Source organism: Antedon mediterranea, chromosome 7, assembly GCF_964355755.1.
Source record: "Antedon mediterranea chromosome 7, ecAntMedi1.1, whole genome shotgun sequence".
NCBI lineage: Eukaryota > Metazoa > Echinodermata > Crinoidea > Comatulida > Antedonidae > Antedon > Antedon mediterranea.
Window position 1 is genome coordinate 24037590 of NC_092676.1, and position 27203 is coordinate 24064792.

Consider the following 27203-nt stretch of genomic DNA (forward strand, 5'->3'; position numbering starts at 1 on the left):
ATTGGAACCATTTACTGCATATTTTTCTTTTTTATATATATAAATTAATTAACATTTAAAACATAAATTTACCACTAAATAATTTAGGATTATTATTTTAATTTATTTTACTCAATTGAAATGAATATAGATATTACAATAATACTATCTGTAATTTTTGTAGGAAGAAACAAAAATGGATGCCTTCAGAGGAGTACCAGCCGAAGAAAAGGCAGCTGAATTAGAACGAGCTGCCTTACGAGATGTTTACAGGAGAGAATATCAACGAAATATTCAAAATCCAAGTCATAAGGGTTATTTGGTAAATTTAAAAAATAGTTATAACCTTTAAAAGACCAGGTAATAAAGCCTGGCCCTTTTTAGGTAGGGTAGCCTAGGCCGCTTGCGGGAGGAGGTTTCACATTTAACCGGTAATCGTGTCAACAAAACCACGTTCTGTTTGGCTGCTGAGTAAACAACCCGGCGTACTACAATTCAGGGCTAGGCCTAGCCCTCTAGGACCTCCTACAAATGTAGAACCAGGGGTGTGTGGTGGAGAGGATTCAATCTAGGTGGACCATCCACAGGGTTTTATGATATAAAATAAAAGTAAAAAATAATTTATTTAAACAAAATAAGATTATTAATATTATTTATTATATTATTAATAATTTAAATTTCATGATTTGAATAATATAATAAAATCACTAAGAATTATTATATAGGCCTATCTCTCTATGTCTGTCCTGGTGCCTCCATGGTCGCCTGTCAGTTAGTATTTTATAATACCTCTATAGGAAGACCATGTGTAAAAGTTTAATTGTGAGTGTGTATAGTTAGTACTCTCTGTAGTTTTGATCAAGAATAATATCTTTCTCACAGCTTGATCCTGCAGTCAAACGATGGAACTATGCCCGGGTCAATTCATACATGTTCTACAGGGCAACAACAAAAACAACTTTATTGGGTATAGTTTTTGGACTCATCCCACCAGCTTTAATAATGTATTATGTAACAACTGCAAAGGTAATTCAAATATTTTCTAGGTGCAGTAATAACAATTATTATACTACTTTATATACTGTACCAATAATTTATGTGCTAGTGGTAAAGTTAAACAGATTAAAACAATTGTTTTGGTTAAATATGCCATTTTTATTTTTAATGTTACATACAGTAATAGATATTCACTTTTTATAAAAAATTTGATTTAAAAAAACAGACCACGGGGGGTGATTTGTTGTTATAGTTAACAAGTTATTTGTTTATAAATGAAATATTTATCTTTCAAAAGTTCATTATATTTTGTGTTTATTTAGAACTTTTTTTTTTTTATTCATCTTTAGTTTTCATGTTTTGTGGGACAATAAGTATTTAAAAGAAATATTGAGAATTATTATGAATAATGATCCAGGAAATTTAATTGATGAAAATCATAATTTTATGAATTTTGTTACAGACTAAGCGTGAAGCTGCCTATAAAGCAGGTACAGCAAAACCACCACGTAACCTCAGATTGTAACTAAAGACTACATCCTAAAAACTTTAAATATATTGTGTGTTATATTAGTTATGGCGGCACGGATGTGGTGCTGTTTTTGTGTACTGAACAGTACAGTTACAAATATAATTCATTCAAACAGCTGTTAAAAATGTTGGAATACTGTGTAGTTTAACAGATGGAGAATTACCAATAGATATTAATGGAAGAAATTTAAAGTTGATTCAAAGAAGGAATGATTGATAATGTTTTGCAGTTTATACTATGGAATTTCGTTAACCACATGCAACAAAATACTGTCAAATTGATTATTTATTGAACAGAATTCACAACTAGGAATCAACATCAGGATTCATGATATTACCTTCTTTTGAATTAAAAATTATAATGAAAACACAAACAATAGAGAGGAAGAGAATGTCCTACTTGCAACATTTTGGCAGGACTGACATCATTAAATTAAACCTGCAATGAAACAAACATTCAATACTGAAATTTGATTGATTGATCTACAATAACATTTTCTCAATTTAAGTTTTGATGGAAAAATATCACAGTTTATATATAGCTTGATGGTTTAAAGCTCTATCTACACTATCAAACTTTGTGTGATAAAAAAAATGTAATGTGCCCATATATGAACATGATGATGTCATATCACTACCATATTTGGTCACAAACTAGGTTGATAGTGTAGACTGAATCAACATCATTGTATAAGTATACTGTTGTTATTGATTTTGAAATCTTGAATAAAGGTAATGTAGATGATTTTGAAAAGCTTAATAATTTTGTAACCTGTCACACCAGTAACAGCTGCAAACAATGCCTTGTAATCTCAAAGTCACATGATAAATGTTCTGGTTTTTCTCGCTCTCCCTAAAACACATCCACAATAATTATCAATATGGTCGACGTCTGTCGTGAACAACTATGTCAATTAGTCTTGCATTCATCTGAATAATGATGGATGAAACTAAACCAGGACTGTTTAAATCACATTGGTTCGTCCTGTCATTGACCAAGGGCTTCTCTCGTCCAATGCCCACAATGCCCCCACCAAAGAAGCATAAGCCATTATAGATGTAGATAATACAGGGCTGCCAGTGCTGATTTCAAATGCTTAATGGGACTCTAACTCCATATATACATCACCCGATATTCCCAGATGCTCTCCCATCCAAGCTCTCCCGGCCACCTAACGTTTCTTCGGTGATCTGACGAGAACTGTTGTTTAAACTCGGTAAGGCCATATATCGCGATAATAATACATAACATAATACACATTATACATCTCGACTCATAGTTTTTATTTTTCAAAATACATATTATAATTTAAAGTTTTGGTGTACATGTATTTTCCCTTTATTAAATTACGAAGCTATTCAATTATTTTTGTACATTATTTACATGATTGTTATCACATTATTTATTTATCACATTATACAATTATTCTGGGTTAAGCGCTTCATTAAAAAGTTCGCAAATTGGCATCTGTATCTTTGGTCCCAACATAGAGCAGTAAACAAATCATGTGATATATCAATATTAAATATAAAAAGATTGTTTAAGTCCTTAACAGACAGATGAATTTTAATTTACAGCATTGGCAGTCCTCCAAGAAAATAAATGCTTAAAATAAAATCAATTGTTAAAAAACATGAGCGTCTCCATTTGGAATGAACCTAGAAACTTCAGTTAAGATTTGATTGAGCCGTCTAACCAATAGTCCTAAGCTCTGTTTACACTATCAAACTTTGACAAAAAAGTGTGATGTGTCTTAATATGGTAGTGATATGACGTCATCGTGTCTATATATGGACACATCACATTTTTTGTAACATAGAGTTTGATAGTGTAGATAGAGCTTAAAACTCTGTCTACACTATCAAACTATTTTTTTTTTTAAATTGTGTGATGTGCCCAAATTTGGAAGTGACGTCTTCGTGTCCTAATATGGACACATCACAATTTGTTGTCACACAAAGTTTAATAGTGTGGACAGAGCTTTATACACTCAGTAATATGTGATCCGATTGCTCATGCGCTCTTGCTATTCTTCTATCCTATGAATGTATCACTCTTCTTCATCTCTCGTTCCTTCAGATTCCATATCCATTTTTCTGTCCTTTAGTTCTTCCGATAGGTCATAGCATCCGCAATTCACAAGAGCTGCGGCCAATTTCTTTTCCTTGTTGTAAGCCTTCGGCATCATACACCTCCACGTTATCAACATATCCAGCACCTGAGCTTCTTCCGTTTTCGAAGGGTTCCTTCTCTTGATGCTCTGCATTCGGTTCCTTTTGATACCGAGACTCGTCGCGAGTTTCTCCCACCCGCGTCCTACTAGTTCCTTGGAAAGCCATCGTAAGTTTTCGTTAGAAACCATTCCTAATAGTAGATGAAAAATATAGTTTGTTAGTAAATTGTTCGTATGGGCCTATAGAAGAATAAATACGGTAAGTATTAAATACCAAGAACCATGTACAGACGCATCCAATCCAACAGCGAGTAACTCGCCAATTACAGGATGGATAACTATTTTATAATTTATAATCGTGCTTATAAACTAAGTCTCATTTGAGGCTGAGGGAGTGGAGTTGAAAGAGTGCACGTGGTGAGTTACAACCTTGGAATTAGGTCAGGATTGAACCCTGGACCATGGGATGGGAAGGCAAGCATGTTAACCACCAAGCTACAACTCCACTACTCCACTTATCTTTGTGACAATTATATTATAATTCTCTGGATTCTTTTTTAACAAATTTGTTATATTGTTCTACTTTTCACCAGGGCGTTTACGTTTAAACAACAAAAGAGCTGTCCTACCTTCACCATCAAGCGCGGTTGTCCTGAAACAACTGGCAGGCATCAGTGGATCCGGTTCCGACTATATCAAAAAACAGAAAAAGAACGAAATATAACGTTATTGTTTTTGTAAACCATGATATGATGAAAATGTTTATTGCGTTTAACAAAGCGTTTATTATTGGAACAGGATGCTGAGCTGCTGGTTTATCTGTGGCTGCGACACGATCCATGGAGCTATAATATTGTATAGCTCTATGGTTTAACAGACACCCGCTGAGAATATGTACATTGTATTTTTCGCAGCCAGAAATAAGATCAAAGGACTGTTACAAGTTCCTATCTTGGCAAAGCTAAAATAACAAACAGCATTTACTTTTGGTATGGAGACTGCTAATTTACATAATAGATCCTTTGGCATTTTTGATACGCTCGTCTCAATTTTTTCTTTTGCTTTCTGTTCCTTCTGACCCTTAGCCCCTCCGAAATCAGACGACTTATTTTTCTTTTCTGCCGCCTTTGCCTCCGATTCGCGTAGAAGGATTTCTTCCGGATCGTCTGGTTCGTCGATCAACACTCGTGACTGTCCGTAGAATTCGGCAACTCCTCGGTATTCCGACGAACTATAGTTTCCGAATGAATTGCGTTCTTTGATGGTAAATTCTACTGTGTTGGTTCGCTGAGTGTGGAATGTTAGTTTGAGTTCCTCGTGATCTACAATTTTTACATTTCCCGTAAGCCTAAAATATAGAAATGAAAGTTAAAATACGGTCATGTGATATACACCAACTTTTTAAAGCTCTGTCTACACTACCGGTACCAAACTTGATGTGACAAAAAGTGTGGTGTGCCAATATATTGACACGATGATGTCATATCGCTGCCATATTTACGCACATCAAACTTTTTTGTTCTACTAGTTTTTGTAGACAGAGGTTAAGAGTCGTAATCTGTGTGCCCTTTATTTACCCGAGTAAGTTTGTGACCAATCGAAGTTAGCGATAATTGATCTATGAAGACAATTTTAGCGGGTAAATATACGTTAACGGTAAGCGTTAAGTTCACTGTGCCCATGAAACAAACTTAAGCGGGAAACTTAATAACCCATGTCCATGTAGACAATATATAATAAACCGAACTGTAGGCCTACCTCAATGTAATTTCTTGGCCCTCTGTCATCGGTATATCTGGACTTGGTTCCGGAGGCCCATCATAATCGTCATTATTCAGTCGTCTGCGTACGTTTTCAAGTTGGCGCGTCGGTACAATCTGAACTATGATTTTCTCAGGCGAATCAACTTTGTGATAAAGAATAATGTTTGCGTATTTCACCTGTAAGGCCTGCTCGAACGTGGTGGCAATCTGTTTGGGTGTGTACTTGGTTTCAACGCCCATTCGTAGAACTAGCAAACTGTTTTATTTTATGAAAAGAAAAAACTACCATTTACGTTTTGTGTTTGGCTTGATCCAGTTGATGAACAAAAGTGCTCGAAACATAAGTAATATATCAAAATATATATTATATTTTCGTACAACTTAGTTTCCACTATACCAACCGTTTAAGTACGGTACAGGACCACCACCAAACTATAGAGTCATTGTCATTGTCTATAACATAGATATGCGGACATATGCCTATAATCTAACCGACCTACTTAACGTGCAATACACGTTTGATACGAATCTATATATACAATAGAGATTATAAAATTACAGCTCAACAGTATCGAATAATTTTAATGAATCAGTCGATTCGATTAATCAATCCTATAAACTTCTAAGCGGTTTATTGATAAATACCAGGAAAATCGATTAATCGATCAACATGACGTCTTATAAGCGGTTTATCGATTAGTATGAATCATCAATCGATCAGTCGAATCGATTTGTGTAAAATACGTTTGAGCATGCAATAATCGGTATTTGATGATTTAGTGAATGAAAAGGATCGCATATTTTCATTCATTCTGCTTTTATTCAAAATTTCTCTTTGCAGTATATATAAAATAAAACTGAATTGCGAGAGATTTACATATAAAATTGGTACAAGCTTTCAAACATCAAAATTTACAACATTAAAAAGTTAAAAGTTTAAAAAAAAAATAAAAAATGTTGAAGCTGTCTTACCTTTCAACTGGTCTTTTTAAATCTAACGAAACAACATCTTTCCGAACTTGTTTTATTTCCACTTTCTCCAAATCGTTCCATGCGCCATTTTCTGTTTGTTTGTACAAAGCGTGAAGAAAATCGTCTGAGTCTCCGCCATAACTGCTCTTCTTCGTCTTCCGAATTATTATTGCACCTAAATACATAATATACAAATATTCCATTTCAACATTTCAGGTATTTTTTGACATTCATCGTACGTTACAGTATTGTCATATATAACTCATTGTAAACAAATGAAACACAGAAGAAAACAAAATAGAAAATAAAAAAAAAAAAGATATGAAAAGCCAACCAAAATCATAGTCCAGTCCCTATGCGTAAACGAAACGAACGCGTCATAAATAAAATCTGGATGCAGGAGAGCTGAAAATGTTTACCAAGTTTAGGTTATTATCAGTAATAAGTATTATGGCAACATTTAGATTATTATTTAGTTTGAAATGTATTTCGTCATAATGACTATAATTTAACAAAAGGTAAAGCTCATCTTCAACCGGTGTTAGAAAGGCGATAGAGTGGGATCCGGGGAGAGACATGATAAACATCATAGATTTATAACCAGAGAATTGAACATCTAAACCGTTCTACATGTTTTTCTAACATACCTTCTGGTACCATTGGTGGTATCTCTTTTCTCTCTGACTTGGAGGCCTTGTTACCTGGTGTGTTTCCCTTATTTGGATTTGGAGGGCAAGGCATAGCCACCGATATCGGCTTTTCAAACTTCTTATTCGGTGTGTGCGTCATGTGTAGTATAGGACTGGCTCCGATTAAATCCGAACAGTGCCGAAAACGTGCTTTCAGATCAGTGGCAACCGACTCGGCCGGTTGAATCTAAAGAAAGGGATATTGAATTGAATTGATAACTTTATTTCAGAATAAATATTCGATATTTGAATATCGTAACAGATAGTTTGTAGATCATTTTCACTATTCACCCCACCCCAATCCTCTAGTCCTACTACACTTAAAATAACCACCTATCCTCAATATCATCGTCACTGTCACCAGCTTATCAATACTATTTCATCAATATTGGCATTTGTTACCACCAGCTTTATCAACACCAGATTCACGTCTAGCGACAATAAACAGTCTCACAGTTTCTTGTTATTAGGCATGACACGGTACAGTAATCGTCTGGCAATTATTCTCAAATCATATCGTTTTTATTACTTACCTGCAGTGATAAGTTTACTAACGTACATGCGCCCTGTGGATATGTGATGGCCACACGGTGATCAGCTGTGGACTTGACAACGCCTCCTTTCTTACCGATGGTCATCTTATCTTTGACCATACGTGCTACAACTGCAAATGACGTCAGTCGAGTTATTGCCACTTCGACAAACTGACCCTGATATAAAACACAATCAATAAGATATTATAATTACCCTTCTTAATCATTACATAATTTAATGGATAAATCACAATACAGATAGATAGAATTAAAAGTATCTTCTTGTCCACCAAACATTTAGATTCCGTCGTCAAAAAAATCGACCACTTTACACTGATCCTCAAACGAACCCCTCTCTAATCCTTAAACTCTAGGTCCGATTGCATACAGAGAAATATTTCTTTCTAACGCAACGTACGTAAGTGATCTGAGCAATCACTGGCGATGGATTATTCGAACTGTCGCTCGTCATTGGTCAACTCGCTTGCGTTGCGTCAACGTCCTTGCGTTGCGTTCTAGTGGGAACCAAGCTTTGTACATATTTCTATTTTGTGTTTGATTTTACCTTATAGTCTGCTATGCTAGAATCAGTAGCCAACGGTTGCAAAACTTTCCAATATACCGTTTTCACAACCTCCGGATTATCGTCCGATAGTTGCTCTTCCTTGACCACTTTTTGTTTGACGACAATCTCTTTTGTGTTTGCCAATCGGGCGTTTATTTGATACGGTATTGCGACCACGATTGGGTATGACAGAAGCTAATATTATTAAACAAATAAATTGATTGTTTTATTAATATTTGTATTGTTTAAAGCTCTGATTACATTATCTAATTTTGTGTGACAAAAAATGTGATGCCCCATAGGCCTATATGCATGAGGCCGTCATATTATTACCATATTTGCGCACATCACACATTTTTGTCAAACTAGTAGACAGAGCTTATAAAGCGTGGTTCCCACTAGAACGCAACGCAACGTAACGCAGCGACGTATTGACGCAAAGTGCTGTATTGCGTAATCACAAGTGGGAACCGACGACGCAATAGTGCTGCAAACATCGCAGGTTTGATTTCACGCAGGCGGGGGCAAACACATTTATTGGAAGGGCATTTTCTTACGTTGCGTTGGTTGCGTTACGTTGCGTCGCTAGTGGGAACCACGCTTAAGTTACAACATACACATTGAGGGCAAATTAAGCGAAATGATTAGAGGATGGACATTATATGAGATGTCCACTGTTTTTGTATTTGGTTATGATGTAGTCGTTCTGTACCCGATTCTCTCATAACACATACTACAATATGTGCCCAGTTATCATAGGAGTATTTGGTAATACAGCATCTCATTTGTGGTGCCTGCATAATTAAAGTTATGATACTAGGAGAAACATCTGAAACACATGTGATATTGTATTACCAAATATTCCTATGATACTGGAGAAATCTAGATACAATCCAAGTCAATACATTTAAAGCTATTTAGTAGACACCTTAGTACAATTCCTATGATCCTTGTATTTAGTCTACAGTACTCCTCCTACCAACCTCGTAGTCGTCGCCTCCTTCTCCTACACGGCTATCTCTCAGTTTAATACAGTTGCTTATCACCTCTTCACTGTCCTCTATCGCGTCACCACTGATGTCATCTGGGTAACAGCTTAGAGAAGAAGATGAAAACTCGCCGTCTCGACATCTCAAGAAACACGAGATCTCATCATCAGATGGTAGATGCATTCTGTGAAGATAGGAAATCATTCATAAATATTAACTATCGTTGAGGAAGCAAGGCAGTTATAAGTACGTACTTTGATGACGATAGTAAGAATAAATACAGAAGGAAAAAAAGAAAAAAAGAAAGAAAAACAGAAAGTCAGACAGAAAGACAGAGAGAGATAATAGAAACTAATATCACTTACGTAAAATGAGGCCACTCCAACGGCTTATCATTGTTGTTCAAATTTGGAGATTTTGGTCTAGGGGTCTCCTCCCGTTTAGCTGCGTTGTCTTCTTCTTTTGAGTCTTCTTGTTCTTCTTTATTCTGAACATTACCATCGGTCGTGGACAACTCGGGTTCTTTGTTCTGTTCAACTGGCGTTGGGTTTTCTTTATCATTAACCAATGCATCTTCGTTCTGAATTGACACATTATTCTTTGAATCATTATCAGTCGTTACGTCATCTGTTTTAACATCTCCTGTACCTTCTTCAGTTGGCGCCTCTTTATCGTTACCTGCCGCCGTAACATCTTCGGCAACATCATCTACCGCCGCGTCATTTCCGTCTGCAATCGCGACATCATTCTTAGCCGCAGAATCTTCATTTTCTGTTGCTTCTTCACCTTTATCTTTACCAACTTGTGCGGATCTATCTTCGGTGGAGTCTTCTGTCGTCTCTCCCACGTCACCAATATCTTCTACCTCTTGTACATCAGCTGCTTCTTCCGTTGCCTTTTCCGTTTCCATTACTGCTTCACAGGCAAGCGTTTCAGTTTCTGACGCTAGGTTTGATGCTTTTGCTAGGTCGTCCAAAGCCTTTTTAAGCGAAAGATCCGACTCGTTATCTGTAAAATAAATCCAGAATGTTTAAATGTATATATACACTTACTATAACCAACCGATAACAATTAAACTCGCAAAATGACATTGATTATCAGAGAAAGACTTTATTGTATAGATCATCAGCAGCCTTAAAACATAAATATTACTTTGTTACATTAGGAATGTTCGTTTCCATAGCTACTACTACAATAAAATGTAATGTTTTAATTGGTTAATCATTGATTAACTAAATTGTATTCCTACTACGTGACTATACGAACGAATATCAGACGATTCAATCGATATAGTATTAAGAACTTTCAATATAATGTACATCATTAAACCGTCGTAAACATTATCCTTAAATAATTAATCTCATAAAAAGGAACGGAATAAAAATACTAATAATGAGAATGAGGCTATACTGTAGACCAAGAGACATGAATAATATAATTATCTACAGGAGTGTGCAGAAATATTAAAACGTAGTTTTGTTATGGTTGTTTTTGTAGAGTTAAAATTGCTGTTGCTAACAAAACTCATGTATCCAAATAAACAGGGAATAGCAATGTAAATGGTTTTCAATCCTATTAGTTTCAGTTTACCTGTCTAGTGCAAACACTCGGGTGATCAAGTATAATGGTCGATCGAAGTACAATTCTGTAAAATTTGTTATCGTATCATAACGCTTCGAATGATTTTATTTTGGCCTACGTGAGACCATAGAGATATTAATGAAATCTCTATGATGAGACAAACTGTTTATACGAATTGCAAGAGAAATTAAGAGACAAGCTTAAACTTAAACAAAATTAACCTATTGGTACACTATTTTATCTCTAATCAGAAATATACCCAGTCGTGTTAAAAAAAACTAACTTGTCTTATAGTGTCAAATTCGAAAGTGTGTCAACGATTTGCCACACGATGTGTTTCTAACGTTGCACGACAAAATGAGGCAACAAAGAGAGAGGAGAGATATATGGATATCTACACCAATGATGCAAGCCTACGGTGTATTCCTTTTTAACCAAAAATGCCACACTAATTCCTAAATTCGATATAAATACATAAAATAACATATTCACTTCTGCCTACCTCGAATAATACTTCAAGTACCAAATTACACTAAGTATCCTTGTAACATGCTGCGCAAGAATTTAACCTAGTAGGCCTATACAACGTCGAAATCCTGCGTATACAAAATTCCCACACTATATCCAATATTTTCAACTTCGGGTAGCTATAAAATTAAGCTATACTTTTGAGGGCACAGTATTAAAATCCAGGCTCCACATAACAGGTTGACGAATGAGTTGTAATCAAACAGTAGTCCTTTTAGTCTCCGTGACAAAGTACACATTTCGTCATGGTCGTTGGCAATCAGACTCAGTTTACCGTTGCTATGTCGAAAAACCGGATGAACTATTCGATATCATGATTTCGTGATGTCTCAATGAACATGTGACGAGTAAAATCTATAAATATAATTAATTTAACCATTCATCCGTCCAAAGAGATACATATTAAGACTTCCTATTCGTGATTACATGGTTGACTGGTATATGGATGATAAGGATTTATTTGAAAATTAATGTTAAGAAACATTGTATACAATAAAGCCTAGGCATACTAGAGAAATAGATAGATTAATAGAGTTAATTAACAGAGCGTTAGTGTTAGATTAAACAATGCAAGCAAATAAAAACAAATCATATTGCAACATCAGGAATCAGAACCGGATATTAATATTCAAACATAATTTCTGTTTCTTGTTAATGTCCCATCTTATTTGATTTTAAGTGCAAACTGCATACAACACATTCTCTTGAAAAGGTACGGTACCCCTTTATACAATTTCTAAAATTGCATTATACGCAACCCTTAGATTTAGCAGGAAACCAAAGCTCTGTCTGCACTATCAAACTTTATGTGACAAGAAATGTGCTGTGCCCAAATATGGACAAGATGATGTCATATTACTACCATATTTAAACATATCACTACCATTATCATACTGTTTGATAGTGTAGACAGAGCGTTAGAGTGAGTGGGGAACCATTCATTTCCAAGTCTTTCCTTAGATACACCCTCCATTCAAAGTGAACTAGTCCTAAATGATATTAATGTAACTTATTTGAGACTCTAGTTAAGTATAGTATAGAATATTATTAAACTTAATCATCACTATATAATAACATGTTCCAATGTAACAATGTTAAGTATATCCTACGGTTGTGGATCGATATGGGCAAGTAACTGAAGATCGACAGGTTTGTTGATAACAAACTAATCATGTAACCTTATGAACGTAAGTAAATTCATAAATATATGTGAGTGCCATGACTCGGTATTGTGTAAATAACAATCGATTACAATACACACAAAAAGAACGCGTGTCGGTAAATACCTTTGAAATAGGTAGTGCTTCCATGGTTACATCAAACAAAGTACTTCCTGTAAAGGGTATGCTTGTCACAATTTATTCGTTTTTGTGTAAAGCGCAGTTATAGTAATATCGGTAAAGGTTCTCTCTCTATGATCAGACGCCTAAAGATTAACTAGTTACCGGTCTTCTTTTAAACATTCACGTACTGGTACTGGAATATTTACCGCTAGTCATGTAGGCCACCTAATTGTTACAAACAAAAATCATATCTTACTCTATTGCAATGTTGTCGTTAATAATTACTGTTTTATTCAGTAGGCCTATACTACACCGTTTTAATACTGATATGGAATGAAACGACGGTATTACGTCTTCGTACGTAATATTGTACGTGAAACCAAAGCAATAGGAATTCCTTTGATCTTATTTCTGATCCCACTAAGACGCAACGCAATAATGCTGCAAACATCGCAGGTTTTACGCAGGCGGGGGCAAACACAATTATTTGAAGGGCATTTTCTTACGTTGCGTAGGTTGCGTTACGTTGCGTCGCTAGTGGGAACCACGCTTTATGTCTGGCTGCGACAAATACCAACAGTACTGTATAAGCTAATATACATACTATACTGTCCGCGCGACGTATCGCAGTCACAGATAAACCCTTTGATCCCCGGAGCTCAGCAACCTAGTTGTTTGATTGCCTTGGTGAAACCTACAAACTAAACGACAAAACGGTGTCTCGTATCGTCGTGAAACCTATCACTTACTTTGTTATGGACGGTAGGCCTATTTATCACTCAGTGCTACACCGATTCAATCGTGGTAAGAACACGAATAAGACGGAATTACGTCAAAATGGTAAACGTGAAACACAAACCGTACTAGTAAAATAAAATAACACTCAACAACAAAACGGTGTCGCAGTGTTGTTTAAAACTAATAGTTGTCATGGCGAGATAAAATACAGAATAAAAGGAAAATTATCAAAACCGTGACCATGACGTAAATGCTTGTTGATTCTATTGTGCTGTTTATGAGGTGATTCAATTACCTGTATGGGAAGAGAAAGACGTGGCATTTATCATTTCTCTATTAACATTTGTAATGGTACGGCAATAATACAAATGGTAACCAAGACATTAAAGAAGCAGGCATTTTTAAAAAGAAAATACCAGTGACCAGTGAATAAACCCATACAAAGAAAGACAGAAACGGACGCAACGCAAGGACGTAAGCGCACAGAGCAAGTATTTTGACCAATTACGACACGATAGATCATTGCATTACATCCGAACTATCTCTTGTGATTGGTCAACCATTGTGTTGCGTATACGTCGTTGCATTGCGTCCAATTGGGACTGGACCAGCTTTAAAACAAAAATTCTAAATAAATGTAAAGAACCAAGAAAAATGTTACCAGACGGTGTGAGATCCAGTGATATTCCGAAACGACACGAACGAACATACAAGCAGAACGTTGATCAACACTTAACTTACTACTGGTCAACACCGAATGTTTATGTGTAGCAAACGTGTTAAATGTTATGGTAAATGGTAGATGTTTCCTCTAAATTAGTCGTCAAATCCATAATCCACTCGGTGATATCAATGTACCAACACACCCTAAGCAGTGCGCCATTTAACTATTTTCTTACCTGAGGCTTAATTGTTGTAATGTTGTGTTGTGGTGGAAGTGTTGCAATACTTTCTCTCTAATATATACTGTAGGCCTACTAGCGAATGGAGCGGCAACTCTTTTACAAAACATGGCCCTAATAAGTTTAAATTCGATTGACATCATGTATGTCATGTATGCCTATAAGCAAGAAAATGCGGGTGATGACGACAATGATGTCATGGGTATTTCTGTTCCCTATACCCGGCAAACCAGGCCTAACGTAACCTGAAATTGTGATGGAAAGAGCGTGTATATCAATCGGGTTGTATGCTCAAGCAGTAATTGGCACAGAGTTGCCCAAGTTACATGTTGAAATAAATTGAGTATCATAGACAACTCTGTCCCAGTCCCACCCTACAATGTTTGATCCCCACCCTGCCCTACAAAGTAGACATCAGTATCCGACATCCGTACATTTTGTTGTAAGAGGTAACCAACTTCCTAGTCAATCCTTATACGCAATGCAAAACAATAATTATGTTTGAATTCTGTGGATACGAATGGCCTAAAATATACCGTCCTATTCATATACTGTAATCTATGTTTAGCAATTACCAAAAGTAGACAAAACCAAAGCAATGGATTTCGACCTACCTTCAGACTGACGGGTGAGTTTTCCTTTTACCTCTGACATAGCCGTTCTCACTTTTTCCAGTTTTTGACAAAGTTCCATTGTTTGAGTTTTTCTTGAGTCCAGAACATTACATATATCTCTAAATAATTCGCCATAGTCATCAGCATTGTCTTCTTGATGTTCACTTTCTAGACGTTCACTCGCATCATTTAATATGTGCACATAATCAGTCAGACTCAAAGTATCTCCATTTACACGATCCATATCCCGAGAAGACGTCTGAGAATCTGAGCTATGAGAGCTTGAGTTATCTCTATAATCTTTATCAAGATCAGTGCATATATCAGCAGAGAGTTCATCAAAAATTGACGGTTCGTCGTCGCCACTTTTATCATCACAAGACATAGGCCTAGACCCATTATGACCTAACGTATCCTGGGCTAAGATGTCGCTACGGGTCTTCTTTCTTTGACCCCTTCTTCCACTTTTCGGTCTTTTACTGACTCCGTTAAAACTACCGACTAATTCCTTATCATGACTCTGACAACGACTTCTGTTTTTGGTGCTAGACATTCTAGTGGAATTCAGTCCTATCCTATAACATTTTATAGCCAATTCACTTAAGTGGTCCTTTCTGTTATACAGAATTCTTGCGTCAATTTGAAGTTACTATACGTTTTATTGTCCGAAAACAAATCGTATCGATCCGGGTCGTTTAATGTACTTTGAAGACGAAGAAGAATAGCGCCTTTTGAAGTACAATCAAAGAGAGGGACAATGATACACAAACAAAGGTAACACGATCACGTTCGGTAGAATAATGCGATAGACCTACTCGCGAGATTGAATTAAATTTGGGTGCTTAAGTGCAAGTTTAGATACATAAATCATAAAATAAGTTTAGTCCTGGCGTATTACACGTGGACGCGTGCCCACGCGCGCCATGCCTCGACGAATACGGTTCTCATTTAATAATGGTCTCTATAAGTAATAGTGTGATACTCAAGGATTGAGTTAAATTTGAGTTTTGGTTTTCATCATACATTCGTACAATTAATGGTATTTAAAAATTATACATTAAAAAAAATACATCCACTTTAAACGAATTGTTCCAACTGGATACAGTAATCTTAGAAGTTTTTTTTTCGGAAATCATTTCATTCCATTCAGCATACACTTTGATAAACATACATAACTAAGCATAGTACAAAGAGAGAAAAAATAGGCATATGACTAAATGTTTCGAGAACAAAAATCCCCAAAACTTGAAGTAGGCCTATCCGTTTTATTGTGTTTTTTGTTTTAGGTTTTTTTTGCGATCAATGATAGTATATTAGGCATATAATATATTTATTACATTATCTTGACCAACAGTGTCTGTGCTTAAACGATAAGTGGTCAAGTATTACATTCTAATATCCATATGTAAAGCATGTAGCGCCTACATGAAGTCTTCGTTTTATCCACAATGATGTAAGAGGAGATTTTGGAACTAACTTTTTAAAATGAATGCCGCCCTCTCTAATGTATAACGCATGACTCGTCAACATCTTCAATATATCGAAGAAGTTGACGCTCATAAAGCGATTAGGGCCTCGGTAATACAGTATTAATCAATATAATATGTTAGCATGGTACCTTATTTCATTTAATTATATAATATTGTGGCCTATAAGAAAAAGGTATTTTCATATTTATATGTATTAATTTCGTTTATGAGAAGTTCTTGATGTTCTGTGTAGTATACGTCCACAACAATACCACCTATATCTACCTACAGTCATTTATTTACCAATTATTCATTTAGGGAAAAACGAAACTCCAATTTTATTAAGTACAAAACTAATTTACTTACCGTAAAGCTCTATTATAATCGAATATGATTAGTTTCACTATCGCATACATTGTCTGTTGCTATTGTTTTGTAATGAAGTGTTTCATCAGAAAAAAAACAATCATTTCCAAATAAACCTACACATCGTTCCATGAATTGTCTAAATTAAATATCTTTTTTAAGTTTTCCTATAGAAAAATGTTTCAGCATTATAATTATTCTGTTTAAAATATGTTTTTTCTTTTTTCTGTTTTTTTTTTTTATTAATTTGAATCATAATAGTATGTAGTGCGTTATATACTGTATAGTATAGTATTAGTAGGACTACTCCCAAAAAAATATGCGCTACTGTATTTTAAATTGGGGATTTCCCTTTTTTCTGTTTTGAAAGTTCTCTTTATTTCCGGTGGGGGCGGCCTCTATCCTCGCACCCAGAAAATAATTACAAAGGATTATGGGAAAAAACAATGGCCGCTACTTGTATTGAGTAGATTTCGCTACAAAAATATGAATGTGTAATGAACATTTTGATATTAATGCGGTTATAAATGGCACAGGATGTAGTGAAGGTACAATTTTAAAAGATGAGAGTGTTAATTTTTTGCAGCTACTTTTTAAATACGTTTTTCAGACGTAGTTTATGAAATAAGCCTGCGAAGTCTCGCCTGTCTCCCGGTTTGAAGTCGACTAAAATTTTAGAGCACAGAAGACGACAGGGCAGCCAACTCCATCACCGCTTTGTTGTGTCAACTGATGGTACTGGTTTTTTAAGAGAATATAACATCACAAGAAATATTTGATATTTTTTCATTACATTTTTCGGGGATTTCAAATGTCTGTTTTGTTTGTGTTTAATATCGAAATTTAACACAGTTTTTGTGATTAAAATTGATCTAGAAAAAAGCAATTGCAGAGAGAGTACACAACAACACTACAGCAGGCTATAAATAATAAAATAAAGGACAGGCCTAGCTTACAATTTGTAGCTTTTTCGCTTTGGCTTCTATAGTTATAATGGTAATTTCAGTTGAATATACAAACATGCAAAATTTGGATAATAATGAATGGATCGAGACAACACAGGAATAAAATACAGTTGTATTTGTAGTAATTAAAAGGATTGATTTAACTTATTTTATAAGAATACCTCATCGACCAGAAGAATTCATAGAATTTGTTGAGGAATTGTGTTTGTACTGTACATTACATATTTATTTTGTATAGGGGCTTACAATTTTTGGAAGTTATTTACATATACAAAATAATAAAATTTAAATTATTTCTTTTTAACAGCAGCATACTTGTAATTAGCGAAATTGTGGAAGATGGTGTTTCCGCCACAAAATTCTCGGTTTTAACCATATTTGGCGCAATACTGGTAGTAGGAAGCAATAGGATAAAGAAAAGCGTGTATTAGTCCCCGTAGACTAATCTATTTGATATCAAGATTTGTCTGTGGATATATATAATTCAACCAAGTGGGAACTATGATGTGCGATGTGATGCCAACTATTTCTGAAGACGCAACAAGTCAGCGGGGCTCAATGTATGGGGACGACGCCAACTTTGAGCAGCTGATGGTCAATATGCTTGACGAGAGAGATAAACTTATGGAAACCTTGCAAGAAACTCAAGAAGCTCTCGGAAATTGTGAGAATCGTTTGAGCGATGTTGAACGTGAACGTGACATGATACAGAAGCAGCTGACCTCAAATCTGCCACAGGTAAGTGACCTTAAATTTACTGCAGTAGATTCAAACTTGGAGACTGATAAAAGTGATAGTATAAATTGAAACATTTTCTAAATTTCATGACAATAGTCTGTGAACAAAATTAGTACTGTGGGAATGTGTACTATATTGATCATTCGACTTCAGGGACACTTAAAAAGTGAAAGTAAAGACAATACACACTCACTCATTGTAGTAAAGAGAAATTTGACAAATCTATTTTCATCCTCATAAATTAGAAATTGAAGTATACTGGTGATAGTGTTATCATGAATATGGATTTTTCCATTGACCTTGAGAATGCCTCATGAATATGTGAAACTTGATAAACCACTTTTTTATGTATGTCGAATAATAGAATCATTTTTGTAGTGGTTGAGTTATCTTTTTACACCACTATCTATATATGTCTATAAATGTTTCACTATGGTTTAAAATACAGTTAGTCTTTTAGATACTTGTTCCTAAGTATCTGAACTTTATTTATTTACAAATAGTTTCTTTCCAAGAGCTATTAGAGCCTTGAACATCATGTAGGACACTTTTTGAAATGTCTTTGTTTTAACACTTTGACTGCCAGAGGTTTTTCCAGTTAGAAACTGCCACCGCCAGCGTTTATAGCCCAATTCGATGTTTTTATTAAAGCTGATTGAAACTATGTATGTGATCTGATTTACATGTAATTTAGACTAAAATAATCATAAAGATTTTAGCTTTACAATGGTACCAAGAATGATTTTCAAATCGCAATATGTAAATCGTAATAGTAAAATGAAAGTAACCCACTTTTTTAGTTTTTCGTAGTTTCGCGCAAGAAAGTCGAGATATTCGCGTTTGGCAGTCAAGTGTTGTGTTTCCAAAAACGAAGATCTTCGTGTTTGGCAGTCAAGGTTTTAAGTATGTGTTGTGTTAAGTATGTGTTGTGTTAGTTCTGCCAACAGAGCAAACAGAATTTCTATGTTTTTTTCTTAAAACAAATGACAATAAATGATACTTGACTTTATTATATTTTAAAGAAACTCAGTTTAAAGTTGTATATTTATACTGTACCTACAGTACTTTGATACTGTTTTCTTAGACTTGTTTAAGCTCTTTTTTGTTATTCCTGGAGTCATGGCTTTCATCATAGAACCGTGTGCTTCTTTGTTGAGCCTACACTCATCAAGCATTAATCATTATCAGTCAGAGTGAATCACCCAAATTGTCTTCTTTTTTACTTACTGCAAATATTGTATGCCTACAGTATACAGTCCGTACAGAGAAAACATTTTTTGTTAAATTAATTTTTTAGCAATATTGATATCAAATGAATAGTTTTGAAAGATAGTTCTGTATTTTTTTTGTATAGTTTGTGCTATTTAATAGCATACTACCGGTATGTGTATTTTTTTGATATAGCTTTTTGCTATGCTACAGTACACTGACGAAATTCTTCCACTGTTATGCTTACTTTACAATACGGTCCAGTGTAGTTTATATAGAAAACTTTCATTCAAACAGTGTATGTTTAATATGGTAGCTAGTACGTAGTACAGTCCTGATGGACAGAACAACAGTATACCGGGTTATACTGTACACTTGCTTGCCATTTGTCTACTGCCACAAAGTACTGTATAAAAGCTCCCTATTCACTGGCTATCAGTAGATCCCTGGCAGGTGGTAAACAATGTTATACTGTAAAGACAAATGATAGAAAATGTTTGATTTATTATTAAGCTATTCCATGATATACAGTACAGATAATAAATACTGCAACATTTGGACGCGTAGACTACGTTTCGTACGCGTGGCAACTTCGTAGGTTTCGCGTGGCGTAATCTACGCAAGCTAACATGCTACGCGTAGTCTACGCGTAGCCTACGAAGCGAGAGCTAGGAGGGGAAATTCCAATGTTCAGATTATTGTGTACTGTGCTGCTGCACCACACACGGAATTGGTTAACGAATTTGAATACTAGTTTTCATCAAATTTAAAATGCGTGTTAATTACTGTGAAGTAATAATAAATGTATTAATATTAGTATTAATTACTGTGTGTTGGTTGTGTTAAAATGGGACATTTATTTTTATGAAAGAAGTGTGTACAAGAAGTGTACATCTATCACCGATCGGCCAACGTACGGCGGTCGTCGTATGTTTGTGTGAAATGGCCTCCGGCTAGGCCTAGCTAGCTAGCTAAAAAGGTAGGGTTACCGGCGTACCTACCGACAGTTTAATTTTAAAATATGTGGTACGCCTATAGTACTTATAGGCCTACTTAGTAGTAGTATTGTATGATAATCCATACTGTGTACAAGCGTTAAATACGATGTACATGGCGTGAAAATGTGAAATAATGTGGTATAGCCTAGGTGACAGAAGGATATTTCCTCGATACGACAGTTTTCGCCGTGAAGCTGCTGTTTACCCACGTGTGTGTATCGCGCAGTACAACTCTACTGTCTGAACTATGTTTGTTTACTAGGCTATAATGAACGATGTTTCGTTTTAAAAATGCGTTTAAATGACATATTACGCTTATTTAGTACTATGATGGGATAATATGAATTGTTTAAATACTGTAAATGTCAAAATAATAGAATACAAATACGATATTATTTGCGTATTATTTTTGTTCCAACGGAAATCGAGACGGATCACTCCATTCGTAATTCATTCGCCCAGTGTGTTTATATCCACGTGTTTATGATCCGCGGATGGATACTCTCTCTGAACTGTACTTTTATGTTTTGATTTTAACCTTCAAGTTAGTGAAGTTCAACTTTTATTAAATAAAGTCTTGCATATTTCCTAACCCTAAAATGTTAATTATAATTTATTTTTATTTATAACTAAAATAACATTTATTTAAATACTATCTTATTTATTATCGCGCATGACTAAAAAAAACAAAACAACAAGATCAGGCAAGCACATGTTATGTGTCCTCCGATCCTCCTCCTCTCTGCTGATGACGATGGTCTAAACGACCTGTAACTTGACCCTTCACCGATCCTCTGCTGCAGTTTGTTACAATAGCTAATAATGGAGTTTGATGACGTACAGTTGCGACAGTTTCAAACCTGTATATTTTTTTGTTTAAATGAAACATACTGAGTACTGTATTAATTACTTATAAAAAATTAACTTGCAATTTTAGGCCTACTACTAATACTATTACTATGGAAGGTAGTCATAATAACGGCCCGTCATCAATTCATTTTGTACACTAGCCTGGCCGCCGATGCCGATGGTGAATGTACAGCAGTCAGCAGTAGGCCTAGTTAATTAGACTTTTCGCGTCTAGCCTAGGCTTTGAGCAATTTTAATTGCTATTTTCTTTAGAAAAATTTGAATTTCAAGCATGTTTAATAATGATGATGATATTATTGTATTGGCGAAACAATCGTATCATTTCTATTTATTCGAACTGTTCGTAGCCTGCTAAGCCGTCGACGATGTACTTGTACACAGTTGAGTTTGGGGAATTCCCACACACAGTTGATCACAACGTAAGCTACGAATGCTACGCGTAGCCTACGCACTACGAATGCTACGCCACGCAACCGCCACGCACCCGCCACGCGTAGACTACGTTACCTACGCGTGGCAAATGTTGCAATAGTTTTTATCTGTACTGTAGACCATCCAACTTTCACCAATTCAGAAGAAACAATCCTCCATTGATAGTGTTTTTTACAATGAACAGATGTGAAGAAGACATAAGTTAATTATGTTAATTACTGGGTGTGTCATGATCAATATACTGTATTAAGATGGGCGGAGCTACTGTAGGTGAATCACCCTGCCAAGTTTCACATACCGGTACAATTTCTACCACTTGATGTAAACCTGTACTAATCTTATTTCTAAAACTAGACTGTATTTTGTTTGTGTATAATTTGCAATGCATTCACATTTTTACACAAAAAAAAAAAATATATATACCATCGATTTGGCATATATTTTTATTGTGTTGTTGATCATTTACGTGCTACTGTATTATTATAAATTATTAATGCAGTACGCTATAAAACTCTTAGATTCTCACTTCAGATTTGTCAGTAATTTGTTATGTGTTTTCTTCAACATACAGATGACATTATTTTATCTGACGTAAAAATAAGCTTAAACTCGTGACCTACTGTAGTTTGCCCGAAGCAGACATGTTATTTCTCTTTGTCACTGGATTACATTATACTGATGTAATCGTTTAATATCATAATATAGACAAACTTCAGTAGATCTTATCACAGCATGTTTCATTTCAACTTCATATAACAAATTAAGTATTTTAGAAAAATCAGCACAAGTTGAATGAATTGTACTTCCAAAATTATCATGTGTACTAGTCAAAAATCATCAAATAACAGATCTAGAAACTGTAAAAAAAACAACAAAATATACAGTATTTGTACTGTATTTGTTTTTGATTAATAAAAGTGTATTGTTGTATAAGACTATGCCTACAGTACATTACACTGTAGGCCTATAATACTGTATTGTAGTGGCAAAGAAGAATGTGTTGAAAAATTTAAAAAAAAATCCTTGCACGGCCGTTAATATATTAGCCTACATCTTGATGATCTATAGGTTCATTAAATTTATTCATTGTGTTCTTAACAGTATTTTTTTTATGAGAAATTATACAAAAGAACTCAATATTTATGATTATATAAAAAGAATTGATCCAATGATAATAAGAAGTTTGCATTTTATAGAGATATGAAATTATAATTATTTCCGGTTGCGTGCACCAAGAAATTGTCCTCATTCCTGCACTCAACTCGCTGACGTAATTCATCCTATTCCAATGTTATAAAATTTATCTAGACAATTTAAATATTATAGTTGTTATACAGTATTTCATGATACGAATAATTGTCAGAGGGAATCGCTCCAAAGATTGATTTGAAGGCCGTAGCTAAAAAGCTGTAATGCTTAGCGAGGCATAGTTTTACCATGCTTCATCGCATATTATCGATCACCGTTCTCAACAAGACATTGCTAAGAAAATATTGATATGATATTACAATGATTCTTGATTTATATACAGCACCATATGATTACATTGCTATGTCTTGGAACACAAATTACTAATTTTCTAAACTTAAAATAAAAGCATTGTATGTTTTAATTACATTTTATAACAATTATAACATGTTATTTTTTTCATTTATTTTCCAAAAGTTTCATTACAATACATTGGGCAAAACATTTGGAAGGCATGAGTTATTCATGAATGGACTGGATTTGAGAAATTCATTTTATTCATAAAAATAATATACATACTGTACTATAGTACTACTAAAAAACTACTACTAATAATATTAATAAAATACACTGTAGGGTGCTAATTATTTAAAAAAAATTAATAATATTTATTATCATGTTACTACTACTAAATGTACTAGTGTAAAAAAGTGATAAAAATGTGTGTAAATATATTTTATACCCCAGAGTGGGAACTTTAGTAATGTGTTCTCAGTGTGACTGTGAAATAATAATTTTTAAACAAATAGTTTTAATTCATTACAAATTGATATTATATTTATGTAAATAACAGAGAAATTCAAATTTTTTTGATACATTAAAATGAATTACTAATCGACCTACAACTTAAGTCATTAGATCAAATTATGTTGATAATCAGGCAAAATATTTGCCTGTGGTGAGAATTACCATAAATTACAGTATAATGCTAGGGCTGTCACTGTTCACTATCTACTGTATTATTTTATACAGCGCTATAAATGAATATTAATGAGCTCTCACTGATTTTAATTTTACTGTTGCTAGAACTTCATTTCTTTTGCTTATTTAAATTATTATTAAAAGAAATCATGTACTATTATGACACCTACCAAACTTCTTAGTTAAAATCAATATAGTAAGGCATTAACTGAAATATATTTCATTTGGACAAAAAAATTAATGTGAACTCTGACCTACAAGTATTAAAATTAAAATTTGTTTCTAATAATAATTGACTTAATACTGATTTGATATTTTGCATGTATATTGCATGTACATATTAATGTGTATTATTTATTTTTTCTTTTAGAAAATTATACCGATTAGAAGTAGTACTACTGCACATGCTGTACTCATTTTAAAATATACAGTACCAGCGAGAATTACTGCCCAATTCGGACGCGGCATGAATACGTCCATGACGCGTCCACTTCGCGTCCATTATATCGACGCGTCTGACGTGATTTGACCTTAGACCAACGTCCTTTGTGTTTGAGCTAACCGGGAGCTAACCATGCCGGTGTTAACGTAAACAAAAGCTCCGCATTGTTACTGTACTACAGTTATATTCTGTACGATGTTTCTAAACCCGTGAAAACCTGTATTAAACGAAATGTATTTTATACTACAGTAGTTAATAACATGCAAAAAAAACCTCTAAAAAACGAATTAATGAATAAGTGCGTATACTGTAGATACCAGTTCATTAGTACTACAGCTTACTATATGGGCAAGAAAGACTGATTTTTTGTGAGTAAAATTATTATCGGATGTCAAAAAACTTCTTTGGCACGCCGCCTAAAAAGAAACCGCTGAATGAGACTTGCGGGAAATGCAGTGCTAAAACCACGTGTGCCTGCCATGCAGTAAAACCACGTGATAGCATATTTACCAAACTCGAACGTTCGGCGACTAGACCCGAGTGTGTGAAAATATGTGCTTTCGCTGTCCGAGCGAAGCAATGAATTGTGAGTATCGAATGTCAAAAAACTTCTTTGGCACGCCGCCTAAAAAGAAACCGCCGAACGAGACTTGCGGGAAATGCAGTGCTGAAACCACGTGTGCCTGCCATGCAGTAAAACCACGTGATAGCATATTTACCTAACTCGACCGTTCGGCGACCCGAATGTGTGAAAAATAGTTTGCTTTCGCTGTCCGAGCGTAGCAATGAATTTTATATACTAATTAAAAAATTGACACATTGTAATGGACAAAAATGGTGCAGTACATGTAGTTTTGTAACACTATATAATATCCTCAATCTATTTTTAAAATTAAATTCTAGCACCCGCCCTTTGCTTTTTTGTTTTAAATCGCTTTTGTACCAAGCCTTAATGCCTTTGTGTTGTTCCGTATCCTATTGTCTTTTTCTATTCAGTGTATCAAATTGTAACACCCGCCCTTGTTTTTTTGTACCAATTTTGGGGTCTAAGCATAGAGATATTATAGTGAACTTGAACACTATAATATCTCTTAGACCCCAAAATTGGTACAAAATAACATTAACTAAAAAAATATTATTACAGTCATTATTACAATTATACAAACACTGTAATCTTAACATGATCAGAGAGGAACATCATTATAGCGTAAAAAAAAATATTTCTTAATATTTATAAGCAAAGCGTACACAGAATGCCTAGTGTTGTACTGTACGTCATCAACAGGGTCATCAACCCGCTTTTCAGCAGCGGTAGAACATGATTGCAATATTGCTGGGATCCAATGGAGTAGAAAAATATCACGTGCTCTTTGTTGCGCGCTATGACGACCATGGAGATATAAATTGACAGTGTACAGTACATACTGTAGGCTACATGATTTTGTTGAGCCTTCTTCCACAGTTTTAACTCATCATATTACATTTAAATATAACTTATTTCTCTATGATCATATCAATAATTCAACATGAAATAGAGGCCTCGTTATTAAAAAAATATTCTTCCATAAAATGATTCATATGAACAAAATATACTGTATCATGACGATGATTATTGATCGAGTACGCTAGGCCGATCTCAGGCGGTGGTGTACGTGCTAGACAGTGAACCGGCCGGCTAGATCACACGGCGGGCTAGCGATGGATATAGACACAGTTTCGCACGAAACTGGCTTTTTGGACGAATTATTCGGCAGATGGAAATAAACACAACACACACAAGTCGTAGGCTAACTTTATTTATTTTTAAATTATATTGTTTGTGAATGTGAAAGTATTTTATAAACAAACACCAATACAGCCGACCCTGCTCAACAGTCAGGCTTAGTTTTCCGATGTCATTTGAATATGAATACGGTCGGTCGCGAACAATAACAAAAACAGACTCAGGTAGCGAGGTCACGGCCCGCCCGACGAAAGCGCGTCCAAATCATTGGTTTAGTTTATGAATGGACGCGTCGTGGACGCAAATTGGACGGACACTCGACGCGTCCGTCGCGTCCAAAAAGGGGCAGTAATTCTCGCTGGTACATACCGATTAGAAGTAGTACTACTGCACATGCTGTACTCATTTTAAAATATAGGTACATACAGTAATTAAACAGGTTGATACAGAAACAAATTACCTATAAAAATTCCTGAAATGAAACAATGATTATACAGCTGTTTGTCGGTATGAATAAAGAATTTATGATATATAGTTGTCATTACATTAATAATTACATTATATTAACACAACATCCAAACAATAAGTAAAGTCTTTGAGGAAGAGTATCTTAGGTTATGAGACGATATGACTATCTTGTTAATTAAGTAAACAAACGTGAACATAGCATATTTTCTTATACAGTCAACTCTCCCAATACCGGACACCCTTGGGCGGGCATATATTTTCCGGTTTTTCGAAATTCCGGTTTCCTGAAAACATATTTTTGAAGTTATCACGTTGTCACTGAAAATGCTTGAATCACCGGTCCGAATGCTGCCCGGTACGCGGTCTAGCGTAGGGGAGGCCTAGGCCTAGGCTATGATTGTGTCAAGCTACTGTAGTTTGAATTAAATAAATACTGATACAGTAGGCCTAGGCCTACTTTATTAATATTAAGCTAATTTAATTTACCTTTTTTAAAAGTTACATTATGTACCCATAA

The 27203-nt window shown here is 34.9% G+C and overlaps 3 protein-coding genes across 13 annotated transcripts in view; 2 read left to right on the forward strand and 1 right to left on the reverse strand.

Moving 5' to 3' along the window:
* The first annotated feature begins 146 nt into the window (after positions 1 to 146).
* On the forward strand, positions 147 to 2251 carry LOC140054216 (NADH dehydrogenase [ubiquinone] 1 beta subcomplex subunit 4-like). Its single transcript, XM_072099131.1, has 3 exons — positions 147 to 301; positions 862 to 1005; positions 1439 to 2251. The coding sequence occupies exons 1-3, from the start codon at positions 176 to 178 to the stop codon at positions 1499 to 1501; spliced, it is 333 nt and encodes a 110-aa protein (XP_071955232.1). The 5' UTR covers positions 147 to 175; the 3' UTR covers positions 1502 to 2251.
* Positions 2252 to 2775: 524 nt separating this feature from the next.
* On the reverse strand, positions 2776 to 15474 carry LOC140054215 (death domain-containing protein 1-like). 4 transcript variants are annotated; one of them, XM_072099126.1, is made up of 11 exons: positions 14838 to 15474; positions 9557 to 10199; positions 9186 to 9375; positions 8203 to 8397; positions 7638 to 7814; positions 7063 to 7291; positions 6416 to 6590; positions 5439 to 5699; positions 4665 to 5028; positions 4310 to 4370; positions 2776 to 3871 (listed from the first exon to the last, which is right to left on the reverse strand). In XM_072099126.1, exons 1-11 carry the CDS (start codon positions 15388 to 15390, stop codon positions 3558 to 3560), a joined length of 3162 nt encoding a protein of 1053 aa, XP_071955227.1. In that variant the 5' UTR covers positions 15391 to 15474; the 3' UTR covers positions 2776 to 3557. The 4 variants fall into 4 exon arrangements, with proteins under 4 accessions (XP_071955227.1, XP_071955231.1, XP_071955230.1 ...); XM_072099130.1 differs by lacking the exon at positions 14838 to 15474 and adding an exon at positions 13983 to 14057; XM_072099129.1 differs by lacking the exon at positions 14838 to 15474 and adding an exon at positions 13333 to 13488.
* Positions 15475 to 17118: 1644 nt separating this feature from the next.
* LOC140054924 (liprin-alpha-1-like) overlaps positions 17119 to 27203 on the forward strand; it is a 74175-nt gene continuing 64090 nt past the window's right edge. For 6 of the 8 annotated variants that reach the window (XM_072100046.1, XM_072100053.1, XM_072100051.1 and 3 more), the window contains exon 1: positions 17119 to 18375. In XM_072100046.1, coding sequence (XP_071956147.1) covers positions 18139 to 18375 — 237 coding nt within the window. In that variant the 5' untranslated portion in view covers positions 17119 to 18138. The remainder of the gene's footprint in view (positions 18376 to 27203) is intronic. The other 2 variants (XM_072100047.1, XM_072100048.1) reach the window with 2 other exon arrangements.

Bases quoted from the DNA above. Each gene is read 5' to 3' on its own strand.
- LOC140054216 (XM_072099131.1), top strand. From the start codon at position 176: ATGGATGCCTTCAGAGGAGTACCAGCCGAAGAAAAGGCAGCTGAATTA. The intron at 302-861 runs GTAAATTTAAAA...TCTTTCTCACAG, and splicing joins CAAGTCATAAGGGTTATTTG to CTTGATCCTGCAGTCAAACG. The intron at 1,006-1,438 runs GTAATTCAAATA...ATTTTGTTACAG, and splicing joins ATTATGTAACAACTGCAAAG to ACTAAGCGTGAAGCTGCCTA.
- LOC140054215 (XM_072099126.1), bottom strand. From the start codon at position 15,390: ATGTCTAGCACCAAAAACAGAAGTCGTTGTCAGAGTCATGATAAGGAA. The intron at 7,815-8,202 runs GTAAAATCAAAC...GTTTTATATCAG, and splicing joins CTAGCATAGCAGACTATAAG to GGTCAGTTTGTCGAAGTGGC. The intron at 5,700-6,415 runs GTAAGACAGCTT...AAAATAAAACAG, and splicing joins TTAAAAAGACCAGTTGAAAG to TTTGCTAGTTCTACGAATGG.